Genomic DNA, 25,637 nt, shown 5'->3' with positions numbered 1-25,637 from the left:
AGAGACCACTTGACACACAGCATCCTGATCTACTATAAAGTAGCCCCAGGGGTATAATGGCAAATGCTTTATAAAAGGGTCCTCAAGTCCAGGAGCATTACATTCGGGACATTGTTTTACTATGTGAAAACACATTTACTTTGGGTAAACTACTCCCTAAAAAGGCCATCTCCTCTGGTCATAAAATGTTGCCGTTTGGGCTGAATAGAAGGGTTTTCCATTTCTCCAACAGCAAAAGCTGTGTTTCTTTCAATATTAAGGTTAATGAGGGCTGGGGCCCGGTAATCTACATGAGTAGGTTAATTCTCGTGTGCCCTAGATAGTTGAGAGAGGAAGAGATTTAGAACTTCAGCTGAAGGGAGATGCACGCACTGCCCAAGTGGAAAGGAATGCTCTCAAAGGGAGTGTGGATAAATTCCCTGCAGCAAGATCTGTGGATCTCAGCTTTTTATCTACACAGTGAAGATGCTGGACATGACCCCCGCTTCTCCTGGGTGCGAATGAGCTTGCCAGCTCACAGGCTTTACACGCTTTTGGAGGAAAGCTATTAGATGGGCCAAGCTTTGATTATACATTAACAGAAGGCCATTTCATCAACCCTGAACAGAGCTGCTATGACGTTTCTGGAGGACACAAGTGTTTTCAGAAGTGGGTGTACCGCTACAGTTGATCTTCTGTCCTGTCGTTCAGGGCATAGAGTGCAGGAGACTATTAAAAATGTCTTCATCCACAAAGTTGAAAGTTCAAGCTCAAAAATTAACTTTTTTCACTCCAAATAACACATTTTGCCCAAAAGCGAAAGACGGTGATCTCTAACTGAAAGAATTTTTGGTGCGGCTAAAAAGATAAGAAAGATGAAATAAAAGTGGCCTTTATTTTAAGAATGTGGAGAGACTCCGTGACCTCCGGGGTCTGGCATTCTCTCTGCCCAACTCCTCGTGTGGGGCATACATATAGCTTAGGTTTGGGGTGGAGCCTAAGGGGCATTACTGATGCACAGGTAGCCCATTGGAATTCATTTCGTGCCACAGGTAAATTACTTATGGGCAGGAAAGGTGACCTCAAGATAGAGCCCCATGATTCTGCCTCCCAGCCTCCCACAGCTGCAGCTTCCCACCCAGGGCACAATCCTTTCCCTAATCTGACTTTCTTTCCCATTCAAGGGTTCCTTCTGTTCTGTTGTGTTGGAAAAGGTAAGGGCAAGGAAGACAATAAGGCCTTGAGTCCAGAGAGACTTCCACATGTTAATTCTCATGATCATCTTCACCATTTCTTGTAAATATCTAGATTCTTTTTTTTTTTTTTTTGTCTTTCTTTTTTGTAGTGCTGGGGACTGAACCCAAGGCCTTTGCACTAAGTTACATTTGTAGTCCCTTTTAGTTTCTTATTTTGAGATGAGTCTTTGCTAAGTGATTAAGTTGTCTAGGCGGGGCATAAATTTATGATCCTCCTACCTTGGCTTCTTTGACTGCTGGCATTGCAGACATTCACCACCATGCCCTACTAGATGCTGCTGTTAAAAACTTTTAAAAAGTCAAAACTGACACACAGAATTATTTGGAATGCATTCATCTTGGCACTGTCTGACTCTATGCAAGACACTATGCTAGGAAATTGTGGGGTTTTTTAAAAAAAAGTCTAGTAATAGAGACAGAAAAGAAATAAATAATTTAAATTATGGCCAATATGAAATTCCAGGACAGACTAAACTAATCTACAATGACACAAGGGTTGCCTGGGATTGATTACTTGAGGAAAGGAATAAATTTCAGGAACAGGAAGGAATTTGGAGAAGAGGTGCTAGAGTATACTATGTTTTGTTTGGGTGATAGCTATTGAGTATAAACATTTGTCAAAAAAACATAGAATCATATATTTAAAGTGGGTACATCTTACTGCATATAAGTTGCAACTCAATAAAGTTAATTTAAACAAAAATATGATACGTGCTATGAACTATGAACCAAGGTAGTGTGGTACAGTGTGTATGAGGTATCTCAAGAAGGTTTCTCCGGCCAGAAGACTTTCTGTGCTAGGAGTTTAAATAGAATCCACAGGGGGCCATTGCTGTTTTAGACTGAGTTCCTACACTAAACCCCACAGACCAGACTAAACTATTCATGCTGGCTGCCACATAACCAAACTGAACTTAGACAAAGGCCAGTTTTCCAGAGAAGAGACAATTCGTAGTAGCCAATCCAAGGGGGCCACTCAGCCTGAGATAGAGTGAAGTCTCCTCCATTTTAACCCTACGAAGAAGAAAATGACTTTGAAATGAGGACCGGACTTCTTTTCCATTCTCCTGTTTTCTTTAGTCCTATTTACATCTGTGAGGCCCATCTGCTTTCAGATGGGATGCTGCTGCCTGATTCATGAATCAGTAATAAAAGTCAATTACATCGAGTGCAATTTGTTGAGGTTTTGTTTCTTGACAAAAGAAAAGAAGCCCAATGAGGAATCACACAGGATAATACCCTAGCTGTTTTTCTTTCTTTTCTTGTAACAGAGGGCAAAAAATTCATCATTTTTATTCAGACAAAAAAGTCTCAATTTTACTTGTTTCTGGAAGGCAAGTGTATAGAACCAGATAATCATGCTGAGGTTCTTCTGGATTCAGGATGGAGTAATTGTTAGAGTATGAAGCATGAGAACCCCAAGGTTCTAAAATTGACTGTGGTGATGGATGGTTGCTTTCACCTATAAATATGCCCAAAATTGTTGATTTTTTTTTTTCCTTCAAACTGAGTGAATTGCATGGTATGAGGGTTATGGCTTCCTTTTGAAAGGCAATATAATTCTGTGGTAAACCAGCCAGGAGACAAAATTTAGCCTTGGAACAAAGCTAAGTGGGATTAAACTCTTTTGACTTTCTTAACATTATACACACACATTCACCCAACAAAATCTAACTAGGGTAACTTCAACTAGATTTTCACTCATATGCCAAAAGATAACAAAATCCTCTGAACCCATAAAGGAATAACATTACCCAATAATAGATTTTTCATTTTTGACAGCATGATACTTTGGATATTCTAAATAATCCTCTCAACTGAAATAAAAATTTTGGATAACATTTATTATTTCAAGTATATTTTTTGGCTCATATAAATATCCCAAGCTGACAATGGCCACCAAAACAGGGTAGGTGTTGCTGTGGTCACAACCACAACCTCAGTGATTAATACCGTACAGCAATGGTTTATGTCTCGTTCAGATTTCACATCTGCAGGAGGTCACTCCAGTCCTGTGGAGACCTGATCAGGTCTTCACTCCATGAGTATAGAGTAAATTTTCAGAAAATGTTAAATAAAGTTTTCGTTCTTTATATCATGTTTCAGTCTCAAATATCAGACATAGTTTTATTTTTTACATCCTCCCTATTGATATATATTTTGAGTAAACACATCCCTTTCTTTCTGCTGAATCTCTCATCTCTACCAGCCTACAGCTTTCTTTTTAAAAACTGAGATCCTTTACTATATTTCAGTGAAGGAGTTCCCTTTTATATATTTAAATCAAACCAGTTATTACAGCATAATAGAATTGGTGCTCCAGGGAAATAGATATAAAAGGGAATGCATCAACACTTTCCTGTAAGATTTAAGCAGTTTTAAAATAATTTCATCTTAATTGGAGAGGAGATTCAAGGTGTCATGAAAAATGCTTCCTACACCCAGAATGCAGAAAATCACTTTAGATTTTTTTAGAAGACTCCATAAGATCATAGTAATTATTAACTGAATACTTCTTTAAATCCCACATTAAGTAGCCATTCTTCACCCGATTTCTGAAATGATTTTGATCAATCTCTCATTTGAAAATGAAGGAGAATCTAGCTCTACATCCTTGAGATTTAAAGCATGTATGCCACAGATTCTCAAGTTGATCTTAGACTAAACTTGTAATGATGTCTGCTTACTAAACTCTTCTAGACTCAAAGATCAGAATTCACCTTTATATTCACAGTTTTTATTAAAATATATCTTCCTTTGTTCTTGTTAAAATGGAAAAATATAGTACAGAATGTATATATAAACTTATGAACATTCTTTTAATTACTCTGTAATATGTAGTCTCTTTAAAAATATTTGGCTTACCTATTCCCTTTTTAATAATGACTTTCTGATGAAATTTTTTGTACATAGTTTTTGTTATGTAATCCTTAGCTTAGATTCCCATAGAAGGAATTATTGTTTTAAGGAATATGAAAAATTTTTAAAGTTCTAAATCTGGGGATTGGGGATTTAGCTCAGTAGCAAAAGCATCTGCCCGGCAAGTGCAAGGTCCTGAGTTTGATCCCCCGTACAAAAAAAGTTCTTAATCTGCTTTGGCAATATTTTGTTTCAAAAATAGTAGATCAATCATGTAGCCATTAACTCAGTACTGAAAGTAAAATGAGTTTGCTATTTATAATGTTTACTAATTTGATTCACCTTTCAACATCATTTTGATGGGTGATTTCCCTTCTCAGGAAATTATATCTGTGAAAAAAACAACCTATATGTTTTCTCCTGTAAAATCTAAAAATTCTTCTCTTTCAAGTTCTTGCACATTCACAGACACACTTATAGATGTGGTGCATAATATACAATATATAAGAATACAAAATATATATGTGTGAAAATAATAACAATGATAAAGATATCAGTTAATGTCTTGGTATGTACCAAGGCCTAACACGGTACCAACTTCATTCCATTTAAACCCAACAGCAACCTTGATGGGAAAGTGTTACCATCACTTGTGTTCAATAGACCAGAAGCTATGCCCTATGTTCTCCAAAAACTACCTTCCTGTGCTCCCCCACCCTGTCCAAACAGACCTACTGGCTTTGTCTCGGTGTATATTCCTATTCTCCCCCTTAGTTCTCTCTACCATATTTCTGATCCCTATGTTTTCTCAGTCTCCCTTTCTTCCAGAAAACCCTTAGCTACCTTTCAGAGTAGCTAAGGGTTTTCTGGAACCAGAGTAATTCACATCTGTATTTAAATTACCTTGAAAAAAAAGTTTCAGAGACAGTCTCACTATATAGGACAAGCTGGCATTGAACTTACAGGCCTTGGGTCTCAGCCTTCCAAATGGTGGGATTTCCAGAGTGCACCACCACACTGGCTGACATACCTTGAAGCTGAAATCTCTGTGAACACATGTATGCCTCACCAGCCATCTGGATCCTGGCTCAGCTCTGTCCATACTTGTGTCCATCCTCATAGGGTCCTGAGCTCTAAGCAATAGTATCTCCCACATGCATCAAGAACTTTTCAATGGCTTACTTAACTCTGTTCTTGCATCTCCAATTTGATCTTCATGTGACACCTACAATGAGCCTTTAAAATATATCATTTATCCTAACAACAAAAACCAAAAAATACAATTTAAAGTGGGTAAATATCTAGTCATTCTCAAAAGAAAAATGGCAAACCAAAATATGAAAAATTGCTCAATACTACTAGGCACCAGAAAATGCAGAGCCAAACCACAGTAAGGTGTCATCACACCCCAAGTAGAATGGTGATTATCAAAAACAGAGAAAGTAACAAAAGGTGATGAGTATGTAAAAAAGAAGGGAACCAGCAGACACTGTTGGTGATGATGTAAGTCAGGGCAACCTATCCTGTAGAACAGCATGAAAGTTCCTCTGAAATCTAGAAATAAAACTATCATGTGATCCAGCAATCCCACATCTTTATGTATATCCAAAGAGAATCAAATCAGCACACCGTAGAGATACCTACTCTCATATGTTTACGGTGGCACTGTTCACAGTAGCTAAAATATGGGATGAGCCTGGGTGCCCATAAATACCCGAATGATTAAAAAAAAACATAGTGCTGACACACAGCAAAACACTTCAGTCATGAAAAAGTAAAATCCTGTCATTAGCAACAAAATGGATATATTAGAAGGTATTATGCTAAGTGACATAAGCCTAACATAGAAAGACAAGCACTGCATATTCTCTCTAGTTCTGAAAGCTAAAAAACAAGTCAGTCTTAAACCATCTTGTAATCCTGGCACAGAGGAGGCTGAGGCAGGAGGATTACTGCAAGCTTGTGACCAGCCTGGGCTACAAAGTGAGTTCAAGGCCAGCCTGAACTGCATAGCAAGACCCTGACTCAAAAAGACAAAACAAGATAAAACAAAGTAAAACAAACTATAAATATTAGAGATTGGGAAGGTGTGTGGAGGTGGATGGATAAAGGGAGGCTGAATTGTTAAATGCTGGATGCATGTATTGAAATATCACGCTGAACTTCAACAATGTGTATAATTAATACATGTTAACGAAAAGTTATATATTGAAATATTTGTGTATATGCATAGCTTATGGTTCCCATGTCTCACACCCTTCAGAGTCTTTCTGTTATACTTAGAACAGAATCCACACTTCTTGCCATGTCCTGAAGGCCCTGTGTGACTGATGCTCTGACCACCTCTTTAGCACCACACAGCCGGCCCCCACCCTAAGCTCCCAGCATCTTCCCAGTCACTGGGTTGTCTCTCACTCCTTTGCATATGATGGCCCTCCTACACCCAGGGCCTCACACACACTGCTCCCGCTGCCTGCTTTCCCCACCCTTCCCACTGCCTTTTCAAAGACACATTTCCTGACAACCCTACCTAGCTAGAATCCTCTCCTGCATTAGAATCCTTCACTGAGGACTGTTCCCTAACCATGAGTTGTTTGTTTGTCAACTTGGCTATTATGTGTGCCCACCCTCACCCCAACACACACACATACACTCTCTCTCTCTCTCTCTCTCTCTCTCTCTCTCTCTCTCTCTCTCACTGGATCACTGAACTGTAAGCCAGGTATCAGCAGTGACCATGTCTGGTTTTTCTTCAGTATAGAGAGCTCAATAGATAGGTACGTGTTGGCTAGATCAATCAATCAGTCTGTCAGTTAGTTAAATAATACACGCAGAGGACATGTTTGAGTAAAATCATTGTGCTCAAGTCCTTTCCAGGGCTTGTCAAATGAAATAAAATTCCTAAACTGGAAGGTTGGGTCTTCTAATAATCAGTTATCTCAAAAACCACGTGCCTGCTCTGGTCTTCCTGCTCTAACCCAATGGGCATGATACTGCTGCAGTTTGTTCTCTTTCTCTGAAGTCATCCTTCTTCTCTGATTAGTCCCTGTGGTGCAATGATTTGACTCAGTGCAAGTCTGGGCACTAGTCAAAACTCTCCCTGGAATGCTTGCTAATAGGATACAAGAAGGCACTTTTTTACCCAATTGGGTTGTAAATTGGGGCCTTAGGCCAACCTGTGTCCAACGTATGGAGGTCTTTTTCGTTTGCCAAGGCTGTCCTAACAGAATCCCAGACTGAGTGGTTTCAAGAACAGAAATTTATTTTCTCACAGTTCCAGAGGCTGGATATCCAAGATCAAAATGTCAGCACGGTTGCCTTCTGGTGGGCCTCTCCTAGTGCTCCAGCTGCGTTCCTACTGTGTGCTCACCTAGTCTTTCCTCTGTGTGCTCACTGCTGGTGTCTCTTCCTCCTCCAAGAAGGACACCAGTCTTATGGGTTGTGACCTTGCGACCTCATTTAACTCTTGTTACCTTCCTAAAGGCCTTAACTCCAAATATAGTCACACTGGGGATTAGGCCTTCAACATATAAACTTGGGGTGAGGGAACATAATTCAGACCATGATAGATCCCACAGAAGAAGTGGAGAGAATGGTGGAGTCTAGTAACATTGTTTTAGGCTCTGGAAACATGAAATCAGTTTTATCTTCTAAATATTCCACTTTCTTCAGTAATTTTCCTTTTGTCTATACTCTCTTGAATATTAAATGTATACACACAATACCCATCGCACCGCTAAGAAAAATAAAGAAATAACTGCTTGAGTATATTAGAAAATCCCAATGATACTCTTCTTTATAATTGACATATTTTTGTACAGACCTAGCACGTGAACTAAAAACAGTCACGGTAGACATCCCAATTACTTTATGTGTATGAAGATGGCCTTGGAAAACATTATTACCTCATTGTCTTCTTTAAACACATTTTCCAACAATTCAGCCATTCTAATACCTTGTACTGTATTATCAGTCAGAGATGACAGAACTCCAGATTCAAGAATGTATGTGTTTAAGTATCAGAAGATGGTTCTCATAGCTTCTATTTTTAAGTAGAAATAAATTGTATCTGTTCATTTCCACTGAAAAATGGAAAGAACCACTGGTTTACCCCAGTCAGCTATCCACATTTAAATAATTAACACAGCATTGAAAGAATAAAACTTAGAATGTTTATGCATTCATGTTTCTTGCCTGAGAGATGAAAAAGAAGACACAAAGACCAGTTGAATCATGTCTCCCCATGTGTGACTCAAATCTGAATCCTTAGATGCTCCTAACTTTTAAATCAATCTCTGTTCCTCAATTTACAACCAAGATAAAAAGGAAAACAATATTTATAATTCATCTAAAGAAAATAGCACCAGATTTATCATTTGTATTTTATAGAGAAAACTAAGCTCTGACCGCCTTCAGCACAAAAAATGTTTTCTAATCAATTTTTGTGTCCCCTGTATCTGCTGCCTTGCCTGGTTCAGAATCAGGGGATAAGAGATCATTTTTGATTAATGAACATAAAGACACACTTATGACCTAGTATGATAATGACAATAGCAATTCCCTAAACATTTCTGATGAGCCCAAAGCACTTCAGGTTTGATCTTTCTTTTCCAAAAACACATGGCACAGAATGGAGTAACCCTTGATAAACCATGACCAAAGTTAGAAAAGATGGCTTTAAAAAGCACTACCAGAAGAAGGGTGGGGAAGTGTGGGTTCCTGCCTTGTGTATTTCACAAGCAAGCTGTGAAACATTACACCAATAGCTTAATCTCTCTAGCTCGGTCCCATCATTAATAAATTAAGTATAATTAAACCCATCAAAACACCTCTGTGAGCTCTTAAGAGTTTATGACACTTAATTTGAAAATTAGAACTATGAAAGCTTCTATAATCAGTTTGAAATCTACTTAGCCCAATAAATGTCCTAAAATTTATCATGTCCCACCAGGAGCTTGATACCTGGTGTCCAGACTTCTGGCCCATTTGTTCCTGCTAAAAATTCTTTCTTGCTCTCCTTTTCTCTTTCATTATTCAAGACCCAGACTCTAACCCATCTCCTTGGAGCCTCCTAGACCACACATGCTGGTGGTCTGCATGACGTGCATATGAGCCCCTTGAGAATGCCATTTCCAGCACACTTCCCAAAACACTCTGCCCAAAGTCCAGCATGGAGCAAAGTGATTACTATAGTTCCTCCTACCCATGTTCCTCAGGACTTCACAGCCTTGACTTCACTCAATCAAAATTCCAAGACCACAAAGAAATGCAAAGACTGTAGGTCTTTGTTGTGTGAGTTAACCAGGGATGAGTCAGAATTATACGGCTCCTGCTGTGTCACACTTAGTTTGACCATGGTTTGTGGGGGGCGGGTAATGGGAGTCACACTTGCAGAGGTTTCTCAGCTGGCTTTGCGTTTCATGCACAGGCCTCACAAAGACAACTGAAGAGTACAGAGAAATTAGAAGACAAGCTAACATTCAAAATATTCTCTGACCTTCTTGTTACTAATATATGTGTGGTTTCTGCAAAGTTATAAGTAAAATTTGACTATATGCCAAATCAATTTACAGTGTCATCTGTAGCCACTAACCTTAGAGAACTGTCTTATCCACTTCTATTCCTTACTTAACATTGAGCTAAGCCTAATCCACTTTACTTAAAAGATGCAACATGTGTTCATAATTCTGTTCCAAAAGATAAAAGTCAAACTGTAGTGCTCAGGTATCAAACCAAATACCTATCCCATGCTGCCCCCACCCAAAAAAGAAATAAGAGAGGCTTTTGTATGTTGCAACTCTTGGCCTGATTTATTTATAAAGCAATAAATATTAGAAGCACAAACAAACTGCACGTGTGTAAACAAACTGTACAATGATTGATGAGAGATGAAGGAAGGTGGTTGAGAAGATTTCGAGAAGCATAATATCATCATCCTGAATGGAAGGTAGACTAAGAGAGAGAGCACCTTAGAAGCATTTGCGATGGACAATGGAGGGACCTGCCTCATCGTACTCCTGTTTGCTAATCCACATCTGTTGAAAGGTGGACAGAGAGGCCAAGATAGAGCCCCCAATCCAGACAGAATATTTACGTTCAGGAGGAGCAATGATCTGCAGAAAGAAAACAAAGAGTTCCAGTGAACTCTGAAATTTAACTCCAAGCAACATAGCAAGCAACATGCTATATTAACAGTCCCAGAAAAAATTGTTACTTATTAATTTATTTTAATGTAGGAGACTTCATACCACACAATAATGTGGCCAATTAAGTTTTAGGAACTTCCCTCTATGTTATCAATCCACTATTAAGCACTCTACAAAATAGAATTTTCTCATTTTTCTGACTCTGGCATACATGGCCACAAACCAAATGCATGGTGAAAGCTAGCCCTTTAAATGTAATCAGAGATTTAACTGTGATTTTTTTCCCCAAGAATTTATCTTTGAGTTTACTGTGGGAAATGTTTTTAAGGTTTCCTGGCTTGAGAAAATTGCTGGAAAATAAATTAGGAAAGTTCTAGAAAGGGTAAAAGGTATGGTATATAGGAGACAGCAAGCTAAGTGTAAATTTAGTCAAGTTGGCTAGCAATACAAGATCTGCCTTGGTCCTCCCATCCACAAAAATCTTTTACCTTAATCTTCATGGTGCTAGGAGCCAGGGCAGTGATTTCCTTTTGCATACGATCAGCAATACCAGGGTACATGGTTGTGCCACCAGATAAGACATTGTTGGCATACAAGTCCTTGCGGATATCAATGTCACATTTCATGATGCTGTTGTAAGTAGTCTCATGGATGCCAGCAGATTCCATACCTACAAACAAGTTTTATAAATCACAATCCATTTAGACCAGGGTAGAGGAAAAAGAGCAGGGCTCCTCTGTGTTGGTAATCTGCCACCATTTGTTTCTGAAGCATATGTTCTCCTACAAGCTACACTGCAGGAAACAGGTGGAACAGGTGTCTCTTAAAAGTGCTGATAGATAACACAGATAGACTGCCAGGAAGCAACCAACTGTGTTTAGCAGCTATTTGGAGGGAATACCTTCTGTAACCATTGCGTGTGGAGGCACACTGTGAAAGGATAAGGCACACATTTAACTTAAAATTAACACACTTTTTATTTATAGATGAAAACCATGCCTAAGCTTTCCCTTGGAAATCACTACTGAGGAAAGACATTGGGTGACACACGAGAGTCTAATTATTACTAAGTAAGTAAATGTAAAGGAAAGCCCAGCTCTTTGGTAATGGAATTTCTTTGGATAAATCAATCCTCCTCAGTAATCATCTTTTCCTGCAGATATGTGATATTCAGTTACTGCTCACTCTCATCCTTTCCTGAGCTAAGAACTTCAGAGTTTACAGTCGTATTTCAAGGGCATAGTACACACGCATTCCCTTTAATGAGTCAGCAGGATTGGAAGCTGAATTGTGTGGGAGCCCAAGCTATGACTTAACTAAAGAGTTCCTTAATCCTTTTAATAATAAATAATTTTGCTTTGGGAGACCTGAAGATTTCCAGGAAAAGCTGTGCCTCAGCGCCAGGCTTACCGATGAAGGAGGGTTGGAAGAGTGTCTCCGGACAGCGGAAGCGCTCATTGCCGATGGTGATCACTTGGCCATCAGGCAGTTCATAGCTCTTCTCCAGGGAGGAGGAAGAGGCAGCTGTGGCCATCTCATTCTCAAAATCCAGGGCAACATAACACAGCTTCTCTTTAATGTCCCGGACAATTTCACGTTCAGCTGCAGAAGTAAAGGGCATCAGAGTCAAGCTCTGAAGAACAAAGCCAGTTGTAGGGATATAGAGATGGATCCACTGAGCTGGGAACAAAGCAGACGTTTTCCAGCTGTCGAGAGGAGATGCACACATACTCACCGGTGGTAACAAAGGAGTAGCCACGCTCAGTGAGGATCTTCATGAGGTAGTCAGTGAGATCCCGGCCAGCCAGATCCAGGCGCATGATAGCATGGGGCAGAGCGTAACCCTCATAGATGGGGACATTGTGAGTTACACCATCTCCAGAGTCCAGAACAATACCTGACAGACGAAATAGAGAAGAACAAGGTCAATCTCTGTGGGCCACCATTAGCCATCGTAAAACCTACACCCAGTTTGCTAAGAGATACTACTAGTCACTGATCCACATAAAATTAGATCCCTCACGCACAAAGAATAAAACTGAGCTCATGAATGGATACTAAATCTAAAGCCCACAGCAGCTCATCTTTTTAAATGTTGTAGTAGAAAAATTTCCCGAGGACACTTTCTAAGGAACAACTCTCTTATCAGCCATGAACACATTATGAAAGCATGCAGGCGTGGTTTTTCTTTGCTCTAATCTAACTTATGTGTTTCCTTTATGTAATCCCCAAGAGAATGTGTATACTATTGATGACACATGTCCAGAGGTTGGGATGGTCTCAACACTTTCCAAAGACTGTTGCAATCCAACTTGCTACATTGTGCCCAGCCTCAAAATGTGACATCACACACTTTAAATAAAGGAAAGATCTAACACCATGAGCTGTCAGATCTGACAGTAAGTGTGCTCTGAAACTAACTTCAGGGAGCTATTGTTGCAGGCACCTGCTTGAGAGTATGGGGGACTCACAGCAAGGTCAGAGTCTTAAGATAAGTGTGAGTAATCAGTGACTGACCCCTCAGCCCAAGCATACCTGTGGTACGGCCAGAAGCATACAGGGACAGCACTGCTTGAATGGCTACATACATAGCGGGGACATTGAAGGTCTCAAACATGATCTGGGTCATCTTCTCACGGTTGGCCTTGGGGTTCAGTGGGGCCTCGGTGAGCAGGGTGGGGTGCTCCTCAGGAGCTACACGGAGCTCGTTATAGAAGGTGTGGTGCCAGATCTTCTCCATGTCGTCCCAGTTGGTAATGATGCCATGCTCAATGGGATACTTCAGAGTCAGGATACCTCGCTTGCTCTGGGCTTCATCACCTACGTAGGAATCCTTCTGCCCCATACCTACCATGACCCCCTATAAGTAAAAGATTGGAAAATCATGCTTCTGCCATGTCAGAGAGATAGCTAGCACTTTATCAATTTATATTCAACTTTCCAAGTCAAGGAAGACCATATAGTGTATAATTCTGTTGTTTAGCAAACAAACGGTAAAGAGAATAAAGCTATTATACTGAAGAAGTTACAGGCTTATGTCATTTTAAAAACTACTATTATGCCTTCATTGAATTATTAAGCTTATTAGCCATGTTAAGCAGAAAATAGATGATTGCATTTTGGAATGGCTGAATTAATGTTTCACTATGTTTTACCTAAGAAAAGATGTTGACGTTGGTCAAGTGAACATCAAACAATAAGCTGATGTGCCACAGTCACTGCAGGTGCAATTCAGAACTACCTGGGAGTTCTGATCATTCATCACGCTCAGGACTAAAGCTGTCCTCCCTGGCAGCCTGTCTGGTCGGGCATGTGAGAAACCCAAGAGCATGGCATTCCTTTTAATAAACAACATGGCATGTCACCATCACCATGGCACTCACTGTCTCTGTCACGTCTGGCTTCTAAAAATGCAGCAGCCAGGAAGAAGATAGATTACATCTTTTGGGAACCTTGTCAACTGCCTGTGACCAAGAGTGAAGGATTTGGGTTGGGCCTCATTTTAAATGTTGGATAGGATTGTAACAGGGGAGGAGAGGAAGAAAGCAAAGTGATTAAAAGATAGAATTAAAGGCAATAAGGACTGAAAATCCAGAATTCCAGGACTGGAGACAGCTGGTGGCTTCTTGCAGAAGGAATTTGAATCCCTTGTCAGGTGTCACTAAGCTGGAAGTTGGGGTACATATCTTGGTATTGGGGGCTTGGTAGGGGTATTGTTTGACTTGGCTTGGATTTGAAGCTAACCTTTTCTTATTTGACTCAACGTTCACTTAACAGTTGTGTTAGGAGAGAAGTTTGCTCAACTGCTGGCCCGGGGAGGTGGCAGGAATGGGTACCAAGTGGGGATGCTGGCTGTCCGGAGAGAGAGCTGGCCAAGAGGGGCAGGAAGTGTACCTGGTGGCGTGGGCGGCCCACGATGGAGGGGAAGACCGCGCGGGGCGCGTCGTCCCCCGCGAAGCCGGCCTTCACCAGCCCGGACCCGTTGTCGCACACCAAGGCGGTGGTCTCCTCGTCGTCGCACATGTCGGCACAGCTTCAGGGGGGTCTGCAGCTGAGGAGAGCAGGGAGGGCCACGCTTAGAGCCAGTGGGGCGGCTCTTCGCCATGCCAGGAGAAGAGGATGGAGCCCAGAACCGTGGGCGTGCGCGCTGATCTCCCTGCCTCTCAGCGAGAGAGCCCTTGGGGAGGTGGAGCAGAAGAGAGGAGCCCCCTCCCCAGGCTCGGGGCAGTCTCAGCCGCCTCCCCAGGCGCTGGCTAAAGACCCCGGAGCCCCAGCTCCTTAGCAGGTCCCCCCAGTCCTTCCAACATTTCTGCTTTTTCACCAACCGGGAGCCCCGTTCCCCCATCCACATCCCCACCCCTCGCACCGGATTGAGGTGCGCAGGAGACAAAGGACCCCCAAACACCCCTGGGGTAGGATGAGGAGGACGCGGGGCAGGCGCGCTCCTGGCCTCTGAAGTCCGTAGAACCACTTCAAAAAGTTGGGGTTTTGTTTATTTGTTTTTTTACAGTGACTGAAAGCAGGACCCGGGCTGTCGAGGACGCAGGGCGGCACTGACTCACCGTCCACGGGGCGATGGGGCTCGCGGGGCTCGCGGGGTTCGCGGGGCTCGGCTGCGGCGGATAAGCGCTAGGAGCCCGGCGCCAGGAGCGCAGCTTTATAGCGCGCTGATGGACGAGGTCAGTTGGAGCAAGCCGGGGGCAGGGGTGGGGGGCCCGATCTGCCACCTTGCCTTATTTGGTCGCTTTAGCACCATCTAGGACTGCCAAGGCCATTCATGGAACCAAGGGCAAGGGAGAGGATCAGCCGGGGGGCTCCCGGACCATGTAAGGAAGGGGAGGGGGCAGCCAGAGCAATGGCCAAATAGGGAGCTGGGGAGGGGCAAGCCGCGAAGGGCAGGGGGCAGGGAAAGACTAAGTGACGCCAACCACCCCCGACCCCAGGAAGGGGTGGGGGAGCTCCCTGGGTGTGCTGTGGCTTTGTTCCTCCATAACTCGCCAGCCTGAGGGGACAGTAAACCGGGAAAGCTTGGCGCCTTGCCCTAGACTAAGGGGTCCTGACAGCTGGGTCTCAGTCACAGCGTCTCATCTTCCAGGACTGAGAGGGAGGAGCAGATCCCTTGGCAGTCCTCTTGGGCTCAAAGGGCACCACAGCAGCGCATTGGAGTGGCTGCAGAAGGGCCACCTGGAATAGGGCGTCTTTCTTGTTTACACCCCACCATTCTGAATTGGACCTTGTGCGTCTCGGTGGAAAAGCTGAGGTGAACCAATGTTGGTCCAGGGCATCTGTAGATGGGTCAGGGCCTGGCTGGGATGAGGCCCGCCAAGGCATGCTGAAGAAGTGACCAGTGCAGATGCCAGGCAGCCCTCATCCATCCTGGCATCCAACATTCCCATCTTCAGGCAGCAAAGGAATGCCCTGCTGTGAAAGTAAATCAAAGCAGAAATCCCAGAAGCAGTTGCCCACTTGCTGGTGGCTACAGGAGCATCTTTAAATGGGAGACAAAGGTCTTCTAGGTGGTGACTCACCTGAAAAAGCAAATACTTTGATTGAGAAGATAAAAACAATTTAAATCATAAGAACATTCGAGTCTTCATACTATGAACACTATCTGTGCACAAGCAGTGTCTTCATCTCAAGAATGCATTAGAAATGGAGTCCCAGGCCCCACCTCAGTCTACTGAATCAGAATCTCCTTTTCAGCAAGATCCCTTTTGATTGGCATGTACACTGAAGTGTAAAGCACTGCTAAGAATGACTGATACAGTCTTACTGGTGGAAAGTAGATGTTGAAGAATCTTGAGACATATGAGAAGGACAAAGAAAGATGGCATGAGGTAAGGACAGGGTGAGAGGAATGGGAGACATAGGAAGGACACAGGCCACTAGCTTGCCCTGGGGTGCCCTGACTGGCGCTTGAATTTCTAATGCTTGTGCTTTCCCTCTAGTTCACACTGGTTAAAAATAGAACACTGGTCACAGGCATCCCTCTGTAGAGTGGTCCTGGATTGATATGCTGAGAAGGCTGCTGATTAGATGCTTGTCCAGAGTGGGGAATGCAAGGCCTGCACCTCCGAGCTCCCGACCATGTTTGGGTTGGTCTGGAGGAGAAACTGTGGGGAGCTGGGCGATGGAGGCAGGTGAGAGGCCGGGCTGGGATCTCGCCCGGCCACACAGCGGGCATTTTACAGGAGTACCTATTAACAGGATGCGAAGACAGAGTGATCAGTGGCTCAGACAGATGTAGAAGCAGCAAGGAGAGCAAGAAACGGGGATGACCTTAGAGCCAGACAGGCCAGACCTCAAATCCTTTCTCTGTGCTTGGTGCTTACTCTGTATGCATTTCAGCTTAGGTGAGTCAGTTAACTTCCCTGAGCCCCAGTTTTCCCCTCCAAAAATGTGTATCATAACCCTTACACAGGCTACTGAATATTATAATAATAAAGAAATGATGCAAGTCATAGAAAATTCAAAGCAAATTTGATCCAACACAGTTAATGAAACTTTTTAGAGGCACCAATAGTTATCTCCTTTGAAGAGTTGGGTTAATTTCATTTATTCACTGAGTTCTCAGTGTCTCATTCAGTCTTCAGTATCCCATTGATTATGGGATTATGGGAAGAGAACTGTGCTAGTCTCAAAGATTCTCAAATATCACGGATCAGGACTCATCCTCCTTAACTTCAGGAGTGTAAGAGAAAGTTATGGTATATACCTGCTGAGAAGGAAAAAGAGTTGTATATCTGGAATAATAACTGAAGGGAGGCATCTAAAAGAAAGCTCAGAGAAAGTCTTCGGGATAAAGTGGCACTTAATTGTTTATAAGGGGGAATGGAAGTGAAGTTCACGAATATTTTTGTTTTTACTTGGGAGGGGCTAATGGAAGAGTCCCCCCTTTACTGCCACCATTGCAAAGGCTCCCTGGAACCTAACACCATGACATTTGAATTAAATTGCAATAATTTTAGGGTTCGTTAAGTCATTTCCAGCTCACTCACCCCAGGATCATAGGCCATCAGGGCAGGTGGCTGGATGAGTGCAAAACTAATTTTGTGAAAAATATTTGTCTTTAAAACATTTTAAAAAACATGTTTCTGGGGATCGTACTCACGACTGCCTGCTTGCAAGGCAGGCACTTATGCCACTGAGCTAAATCTCCAGCCCCTGAAATATAGTGTATTCTAATGTGCTATGTTTATAGTGCGAAAAATACTTTTTTCTTAAAGTTTTGTGATGAAAACATATGTATCAGTTCCCTAAGATGAACTATAATTATTAGGTATGATAAACACATACTAATAAAAATAAATCCTAATAAAAGATTTATGGTAAAAACATTCAAACCCTTTTTTTCTAGCATTTTGAAATATATAGTGTATTAAAGTCTCTCTGCTGTGTAACAGAGTACTGGAATTTATTACTCCTATCTAACTATGGCTTAGTTCTCATTGACCATGTTCTCTCCATTCCCCTCACCCCCAAGCCACTAGTAACCACCATAACACCATCAACTTTTATGAGATCAACAGTTTTAGAGTCCACAAATGAGTGAGATCACATGGTATTTGTCTTTCTATGCCTAGCTTATTTCATTTAACTAATCATCTCTAGTTCCATCCATGTTGTTACAAACAATAGCATTTCATTCTTTTTTATGCCTGAAGAGTATTCCATTGTGTGTACATACCACATTTTTAGGCTGGGGATCTAGCAGCATGAGAACCTGTCTGGCAAGCTCAAGATCCTGAACTCTCTTCCAGTACCAAAACAAAACAAAGCAAAGCAATCAATATTTTCTTTATCAGTTGGTCAGTTTGACTATTTCATGTTTTAGGTTATTATGAGTAGTGCTTCAATAAACATGGGAGTGCAGATGTCTCTCTGACATACTGATTTTATTTACTTTGTAGTAGTTGGATCACTGGGTCATACAGTAGTTTTATTTTCAGTTTTTTGAGGAACTTTCATACTGTTTTCCTTAATGGTGGGACCAATTCACATTCCTACCAAGCATAGCAATGGTTCCCTTTCTTCCACATCTTAACCAGAGTTTACCTTTTTGTGCTTTCGTTAAATAGGTGTTCTTATAGGGTTAGATGATATCCCAACTGTGGCTTTGATTTGCATTTCCCTAGTGAGTTATGTTAAGCATTTTTATGAACTTGTTAGGCATTTAAAAATATATTCTGTTAAGAAATGTCTACTTAGATCAACTGACCATTTTTTAAAAATCAGCTTTTTTTGCTATTAAATTCACTGAGTGCCTTATACGTTTGGCTGTTAACCTCTACAGATGTAGGGTTTGAACATATTTTCTCCCGTTCTGTAAGATGGCTCCTTACTTCGATGATTGTTTGCTTTGGTGCACAGAAGTTCTTTGGTTTGATACATTTGTCTATTTTTATTTTTACTTCCTTTGAGGATCTTGTCTTTAAAGATTTGTGATTGTTCGATATTTACTATTATATTACAACTCCATTTCTACATTTTAAAAGTGATGAATTCTGTTTTGGCAGTAACTAAGAAATACATGCATATATATATATATATATATATATATATATATATATATGCAGATTCCATAACTTATTTTTATTTAACACAGATTTTCAGAAGGCCGTTTTTAATTTGAAAAATAAGATTGGTTTCTGTTCTATGTATCTAAATGTATAAAAATAACTTCTCTCTTGTTCTCTTGCAGCACTGTGGTTAAATATATATAACATCAAATTGACTGTGTCAACCAATTAAAAGTGTATAGTTCAACAGTTTTAAGTAGATTCACAGTGTTGTGCTATCTAACTCCTAATTTTATTTTTTTAATGCCAATTGTAACTAACTTAATTTCCAACTCCAGGAAACCACCTTACGATTTGAGAGCTTGCTTAATATATCTGAGGAGGCAGGGAACCACAGAACCCCATCTGCCTGCGGCCACACAGCTGAACAAATGAAAGAGAGGTAACTCAAACCTAGGCACCTGACTGCAACCCTGTTGGTAACCACCGAAAATGCCTTCCTGTCTTCTGAGGCTTGTTTCTCAGATGAGGAAGCTAAGCTCACCTGCACCCTGGCTGCCTAATAGAAACTTAAATTTCTGGGTTCTACCCTAGAAAATTGAATCTGCATTTTAAATAAGCCCTCGCCCCCTTCTGAAGGTAAGTTTCTCTTTTTTCCACTGCAGGCCTTCTTCTCTGAGCCACAGAGATTTGCTACATGAAGCCCAGGCTGCCAGTGCTGGCCAGTGTCCAGCTTGGCTGACCTTGTGCATCCCAGTGGGACAACAAAGCCAGTGGGTCCTCAGGGCTCTGGAGGGCCAGCAAGGCCCTTTGTGGCATGGACAGGCCAGGAGGAATACGTGCAAGGCAAGCTGAAAGAACAGAAGGTGGGACAGTCCCTGCTGCCCTTGCCTTGAGGGAAGCCTGTTTCATCCACCATCTGCTGGGATCTGGAAGGGAGCTGCCGGCCAGCCTCCTCCCCGCACTGAGAGGATTAGCAGTCACTTGTCTCAGCTGTTCCTCCATTCAGAGGTGTCGCAGAAGCCAGAAGCAGACCCAGCCACACTTAATTCCTTCTCACAAGCCCTCCCCATTCCCTGCTGCATTCCTGGAGTTGAGGAGGAGGTAGGCTTGGGGGTCTCTCTAGATGAGGCCTGGGCAAAGGAGCCAGCCTTCCTAAACATTTCTATTTTCTCTTCTTATACATTTGTTCACCCTCACAGCCTTCTGACTGGAGCTGGGTTTCAGTTTTCAGTAAAAGAAGAAAGTGACGTGACTGCGAGGGATGCAGGCCCCCACACATCCTGGCACTAAAAGCCACAACAAGACATGCCCAGTGTTTGCAGCATACTGCCCCATGCCTTACACTCGCTCATCAGGAAGGTTCACCCTGAGTGGGGATGTTTCCACCCCCAAATGGGCCCCTTTCTTGGGAGATTCCAGCAGTCACTGCCTTTTGATATGTAAGACCAACTGCAATGGGCCACTTAGTAAGATTCAGAAAAGGAGGACAAGGCTGGAGGGAGATGCCAAGGGAGGTGCTGCACTCTCCTTTATCTTGGTAGAAGGCAGAGAAATCAGAAGAGATTTCTAGAGAGCATCTTTTAGTTCCTTAAAAGGAGGTTGTCCTTCAGAAACAGGAAGGAAATGCTCACCCTTGGAAGGTACTCCTCTTAGCTCAGATTTGTCATCCATTTTTTAAGTATTACGTGGACCATGCCCACTTTCTCTGGAAAGTCCAAATATGGCAATATCTACCTTAAGCTTAACCAAACCTCCTGTTATCAGATGCACTAGCAGTGAGTTTTAGAGACACCCTAAAGGCCATTTGCATGCTACTTGTAGGATGTGGAGCTCATCGCTTCCTAATCAAAGATCAGGCACTAGATAATGGTATCAGTTATATTCATTACAGACATTTACTGAGCACTTCCTAAGAGTAAGCAGTGTCTTAAGACTTTCTATGTGTATATGGTTAACCTGGATAACTTGTAGATGAAGCTAGAAAACCTGTGGCAGAATCCATTCTACTGATCTGCTTTTCGATACGATGTCACCAGTTTATGTTCAGGGGTTAGGTAAGAAATAGGTCAATTACCTCTGTTGTAAGGGCATTGTCATTGGTACTGATCAAAGATCACGATCTTCTTTATGAGCCGGAATTTCCTGTCTCATTCTAGTCCCCCAAGTATTAACACTTCTATCATGTAACCAGTTTGTTTTGATTCTGTGATCTCTGAACCTAAGGGCCAACCAGGTTTCTTATTGGTAGTAGTTAATAAAATTCCTCAAAAATCATATTAATGGCCCAACTATTAATGATTATAGATCTATTTTGTATGTCTACCACTATTTTTCAATTTTATTTTTCTTTCACTTTTAACTGTCATGGTTTTGTCTTTGTAAACTATCATAAATCTTTTGTGGGACAAAACAAACGATGGATGTTAAGACAGACAAGAGTGACTTTGGAAAGACTACTTCAAGTTGGAATCAGGTGATCAATTTCAAGTAGCCCAGAGCTGACAATGATTTGCCTGTATCTGTAGCTTTCTTCCATTACAATGAAATCATATGCCACATAAAGAATAAGCTCACTGCTTGTGAAGTACATCATTCTGATTTTCTTCTTAGCATGATAAGTATAACAGAAGATCTAAAATATTTCACCTATAATAAAAACAATATGTCTTTATTGTGGTAAGCTAGGAAACAGAAATGTGTAAGGAAAATGACCTGTCTGGGAGATTTGTAAGGCCTTGTTTTTAACTGCCCTAGAATAAAACTAAGTAAGATACAAAATTTATGAAGCCTTGACTTTCCTATCTACTTATAGCTACTGTACCGAGAAAAGACAAATAGCCTCCTATTCTGGTAGTTTGTAAGAATGTCCACTTGTTCTTTAAAGACAGACATGTAATGCAAGGAATTTGCATTAAAAGCATTTCTTGGTCCCACTATTATAATCTAAATTATCTGTATTCAACAGCTGGAACCAAAGAATGCCAAACTGCAAGCAGGTTCTGCCCCTGGGATTATTCCACCCACAGCTCACTTATATATTTTAGAGGAAGGTTTGTGTTCTTCAACTCAGCTGTTGAATCCTTTCAAAACTGAAGTCTGAAAACAATGATCTATCACAAATACAAAATTAAACCATGGAAATACACTGCTGAAAATTTATCTTTGTGTGGGAAATCCAAAAATAAGTTTTTTAAAGGAAAAATCTTGATAGCTATTTTATGATCAACATTTCTAAACTCCTTTTGCTTGGGGCTACAAACAACCTACACTGCCTCTGTTTCAATATTAGAAGTGAAAATAATAATAAAGGCTTTGTCTAAAGTGAGTGTTTTGTGTTAATCAAAGGAAAGATACAGAGGCTGTACCCCTAAAATAAAAATAACTGAAAAAACCCTCTCAATCTGTCACTTAAATGTGAATGTTGGCACTCGCACATAAAATATGAGGTGTGATCAAGAACACGGTGAATGTGTACATTAAATTAGAAGAATGGATTATAGTTAAAGATACATTGCCATCGTTCTCCGCAAAATCTTCCAACACACTATGAACACATGTATCCCACCATTCTCTCTCCTTTCTGAAACAGTCCTGAAAGTCTCTTTTCATGTCTTTAGGTGTGTTGTCAAGTCTGCCTCAATGTCCTGATTCAATTCAAAACATTTGTCTTACATGGCTTTAGGAAAAGCTAGCAGTTGCATGGTGCCAGAGACAGTGAAGAAGGTGAACCAGGACACACCATAATGTTTTTACAAGCCTGCATTTTCTCCGGAGAGCACTTCAGAGCAGCATTCAGAGTGCCCCCCCCCCCGCCCCCCGCCACTGGGGATCGAACTCAGGACCACTTGCTAAATCCCCAGCCCCAGAGGGTGGAGGACAGGAAAGAGGAGTAAGGAGATGGCAACAGGGGAGTGTCCCACCACCTTTGCCTCCCTTCCCCTCATTTCTTTCTGGACAGAAAACTGAAAATTCTGTATCAGATTCTATACCCAAAACACAGATAGTTATTGTCACAGGAGTCAAACTTTCCTTCTCACTTGGCAGTGGAAAAACCATAGGTAAACTGCTCAGATTGGCCAACTCAGTGATGACTGTCTCCAAAAGGGGAATGGAACAAAGCAAAATGGGTCCCGTAAAGCATCAGAAAAAAACATTCTGGTTCCCTTTAAAAATGTCCACACCTCAGCTCAGTGTATCAAACCATGAAATATCATTCCATAATTTAAATCTTCACGCAGTCAGAGTTTTCTTGGATCTCTCCAGAAGCTAACCTTTACTCTGAGTAAATGTGAAAAGTTAGATGTTAAATTTACCCACATGCTCACTTGGAACATATCCTATGAATCCAAGTGAATCGGTCCTGAGTGAAATGCTCGCTACTTCTGTTTCCTGTATTCTTCTACAACAGACACACTTGTCCAACACTTTGATTCCATCACAAACTTTAAAAACTTTAAAGCTGGAATTGGGCAGTAAAAGACTGAACAGATGTTCTTTGTTTTCCCAGATAGTTGTGGATGTAAAAAGTCTAGATAATATTCCTTCACCCCAAAACAAATATACCTTTTACAAAGAAATGTGGCATGCTAAGAGAATGTAACACCTTATTGTCAGAGCAATTATCATTTCCAGTAAAGTATATTTTAACCTCCCGGCCTCTCTGAACATTACTTTTATGCTCATTGTATCTTTTAAATGAAAAATCAGAAAGAGATCTTTTATCTCAGAATAATGAGACTTCAATAGATACTCACTACTCATTATACACCACATTGTGTTTCTAAGAAGTGAATTTTGAGGTACTATATGAAGTTCAAAACAAGCATATGTTGGAGGGGCTGGTGAAATGTTTTTTTCAAATAAAAAGGAGATGAATGTGTGTGTGTGTGTGCTGTGTATATTTTAAAGGGTAGTCACAAAGATGGAATTGAAAGCTGGAATGATCTAAGAGTCCTTCCTCCACTTACCCTGCATCATCTCCATGACTAATTCTAAAATTTTCCAGGGCATGAGTGATTCCAAGTCTACCTATACAGAGAAATGTTGACTGCTGATGGTTATTTCTAAAATTCAATCAAACTCACCAAAACTGTTAATAATGGAGACAGTATTGAAAAACAAGGGAGGAAAAAATTACTACATTTCCCATTTTGTACTTATACATTTTAATGTATTCCTAGAAGCATGAATTAATTTTATAAAGTTAACAAAGAAAAACAATCTGAGTTAGCATTTTCTTGCTAAAGTCAAACATATTTTATCTCCCCATCAAAGATTTTACATAATAACCTCCACATACTTGACTAAAGACATTCCATCTGTAAATGTTGTTTAGATCCCTTTCACCAGTACTGCTATTTTTAAGCCTGTCTTCATATTTGTCTGTAATCTAACTCTGTTCTAGTTTTCCATATAAAATAAAATCTCTTTTAGCCAAATTGATGGGGGGGGGGTTAGGTGTCTAGTGAATTGAAAACTATCATTATTTAGAGAATCAGACTCATCTAGATATTACCACTCACAAAGACAGAGAAAATCATGCAATTGTTTTTTCTACTTCAGAAGTCATTTTCAGAATATTCTCATTTTTGAAAGTAATTCTTGTCACATGCTATGGCATAATATACTATATGACAGATGTAGGATATTGGCTAAATGTAAATTGTAACATCTTGAAAAGTTGTTTATATGAATTAATTGTTACATCAACATACTATACCTGTTATCCACTTCTGTTTAAAAGCAAGTACTGATCAAACTTCTGGTTCTGACCAAGGAGGAGCCCTCTCTCTTACAGCTGTGGCCACACAAACCAGCACAGGGAGACTCAAGGAGGGAAAGAAAAAGGTGGTCTCCTTAAGGGACTTTAGAACTTGGGCAAAAACATAGCACCGAGTCCTATGGGTTTCCTTTCCTTTCACGTATCCTGGATAGGTCACTGCAGAAACCTTGAGTTGCCAACAGGCACAGACAAAATCATGTCTCACGAAGTCTGTTGTATATTAACAAAGTCTCACAGAGACTAACAAGGTCTCCTAGTTAAAGGGCCAAGAAAAGGGCGGCCTCACAATGGAAAGTCTTTTCACAATACTTAATGTTCTCTGGACACTTAAGTGACTACTGTGTTCCCACCCCATAGCTTCAGTAGACACACGAGCTGCCCTTCCTATCTTGCCATGTGACATTTGGTGTGCTGCAACATTGCTACCCAGAGGTAGGACTGATTGGGCACTGATCTTTATTTCCTGCCCAGAGGAGGTAGGCAAGCCTCCTCTTCTTCCACAAGGATGGTGTCAGCAGAACCTAACAGCAAACTAAATCCGTGTTTTCATCTGATATCCACATGACTGAACAGGGTTGTGCAAGTTGGAGCCAGCTGGCACTCTACTTCTGGTGTCAGTACGGTGCAGTGGGGAACAGAACCTCCACACCCACAGGGCAGCATGAAACTGAGTAAGAATGTGATACACAGGACAAATCAGCACGTGTGTTCCCCTCCCACAGTCAGCCTGCATCAGTCAGATGACAGTCAGATTGTGCTTGTTTCCTTCGTCTCCTCCCCTAGTTTCAGCAGAGTCCACTGGAAAGCCCTCTGCCCTCTATCTGAACCAATAGAACTGTGTGTTCTCTCTCTCTATTTTACCCTTCTCTGGTGATGATGGGGCCCAACAGAAAGCTGAGTTTTCAACCCTATTTGAAGGCCACGAGATGGTGGTAGGAGCTCATGTCTCCCTTTTACAGGGAAGGTATCATGGGGCCCAGGGCAGGGTTGAGCTTCTTCCCATGCATCCTCCAGCACTGTGGCAGTGCGACTCTGCACTCACCTTCACCACAGTTCTGTTGGGAAGCTGATCACACACGCTGACCTCGATCTG

The 25,637-nt window shown here is 41.5% G+C and overlaps 1 protein-coding gene and 1 long non-coding RNA gene across 2 annotated transcripts; one reads left to right on the top strand and one right to left on the bottom strand.

Moving 5' to 3' along the window:
• Positions 1–9,876: 9,876 nt before the first annotated feature.
• Positions 9,877–14,939, bottom strand: Actc1 (actin alpha cardiac muscle 1). The gene is made up of 7 exons (XM_003475664.4): positions 14,803–14,939; positions 14,135–14,291; positions 12,776–13,100; positions 11,976–12,137; positions 11,651–11,842; positions 10,729–10,910; positions 9,877–10,207 (listed from the first exon to the last, which is right to left on the bottom strand). The coding sequence occupies exons 2-7, from the start codon at positions 14,261–14,263 to the stop codon at positions 10,064–10,066; spliced, it is 1,134 nt and encodes a 377-aa protein (XP_003475712.1). The 5' UTR covers positions 14,264–14,291; positions 14,803–14,939; the 3' UTR covers positions 9,877–10,063.
• Positions 13,096–22,083, top strand: LOC134476415 (uncharacterized). Its single transcript, XR_010048027.1, has 5 exons — positions 13,096–13,918; positions 14,751–14,919; positions 15,336–16,077; positions 19,098–19,201; positions 19,425–22,083. It is a non-coding gene; the product is annotated as an uncharacterized LOC134476415 (long non-coding RNA).
• The last annotated feature ends 3,554 nt before the right edge of the window (positions 22,084–25,637 follow it).

Source organism: Cavia porcellus, unplaced genomic scaffold (assembly GCF_034190915.1).
Source record: "Cavia porcellus strain 051 isolate PalLab524CR breed Dunkin Hartley unplaced genomic scaffold, mCavPor4.1 scaffold_6, whole genome shotgun sequence".
Lineage (NCBI taxonomy): Eukaryota > Metazoa > Chordata > Mammalia > Rodentia > Caviidae > Cavia > Cavia porcellus.
Note: the sequence above shows the minus strand (reverse complement) of the source record. Positions and strands in the feature narration are given on the sequence as shown.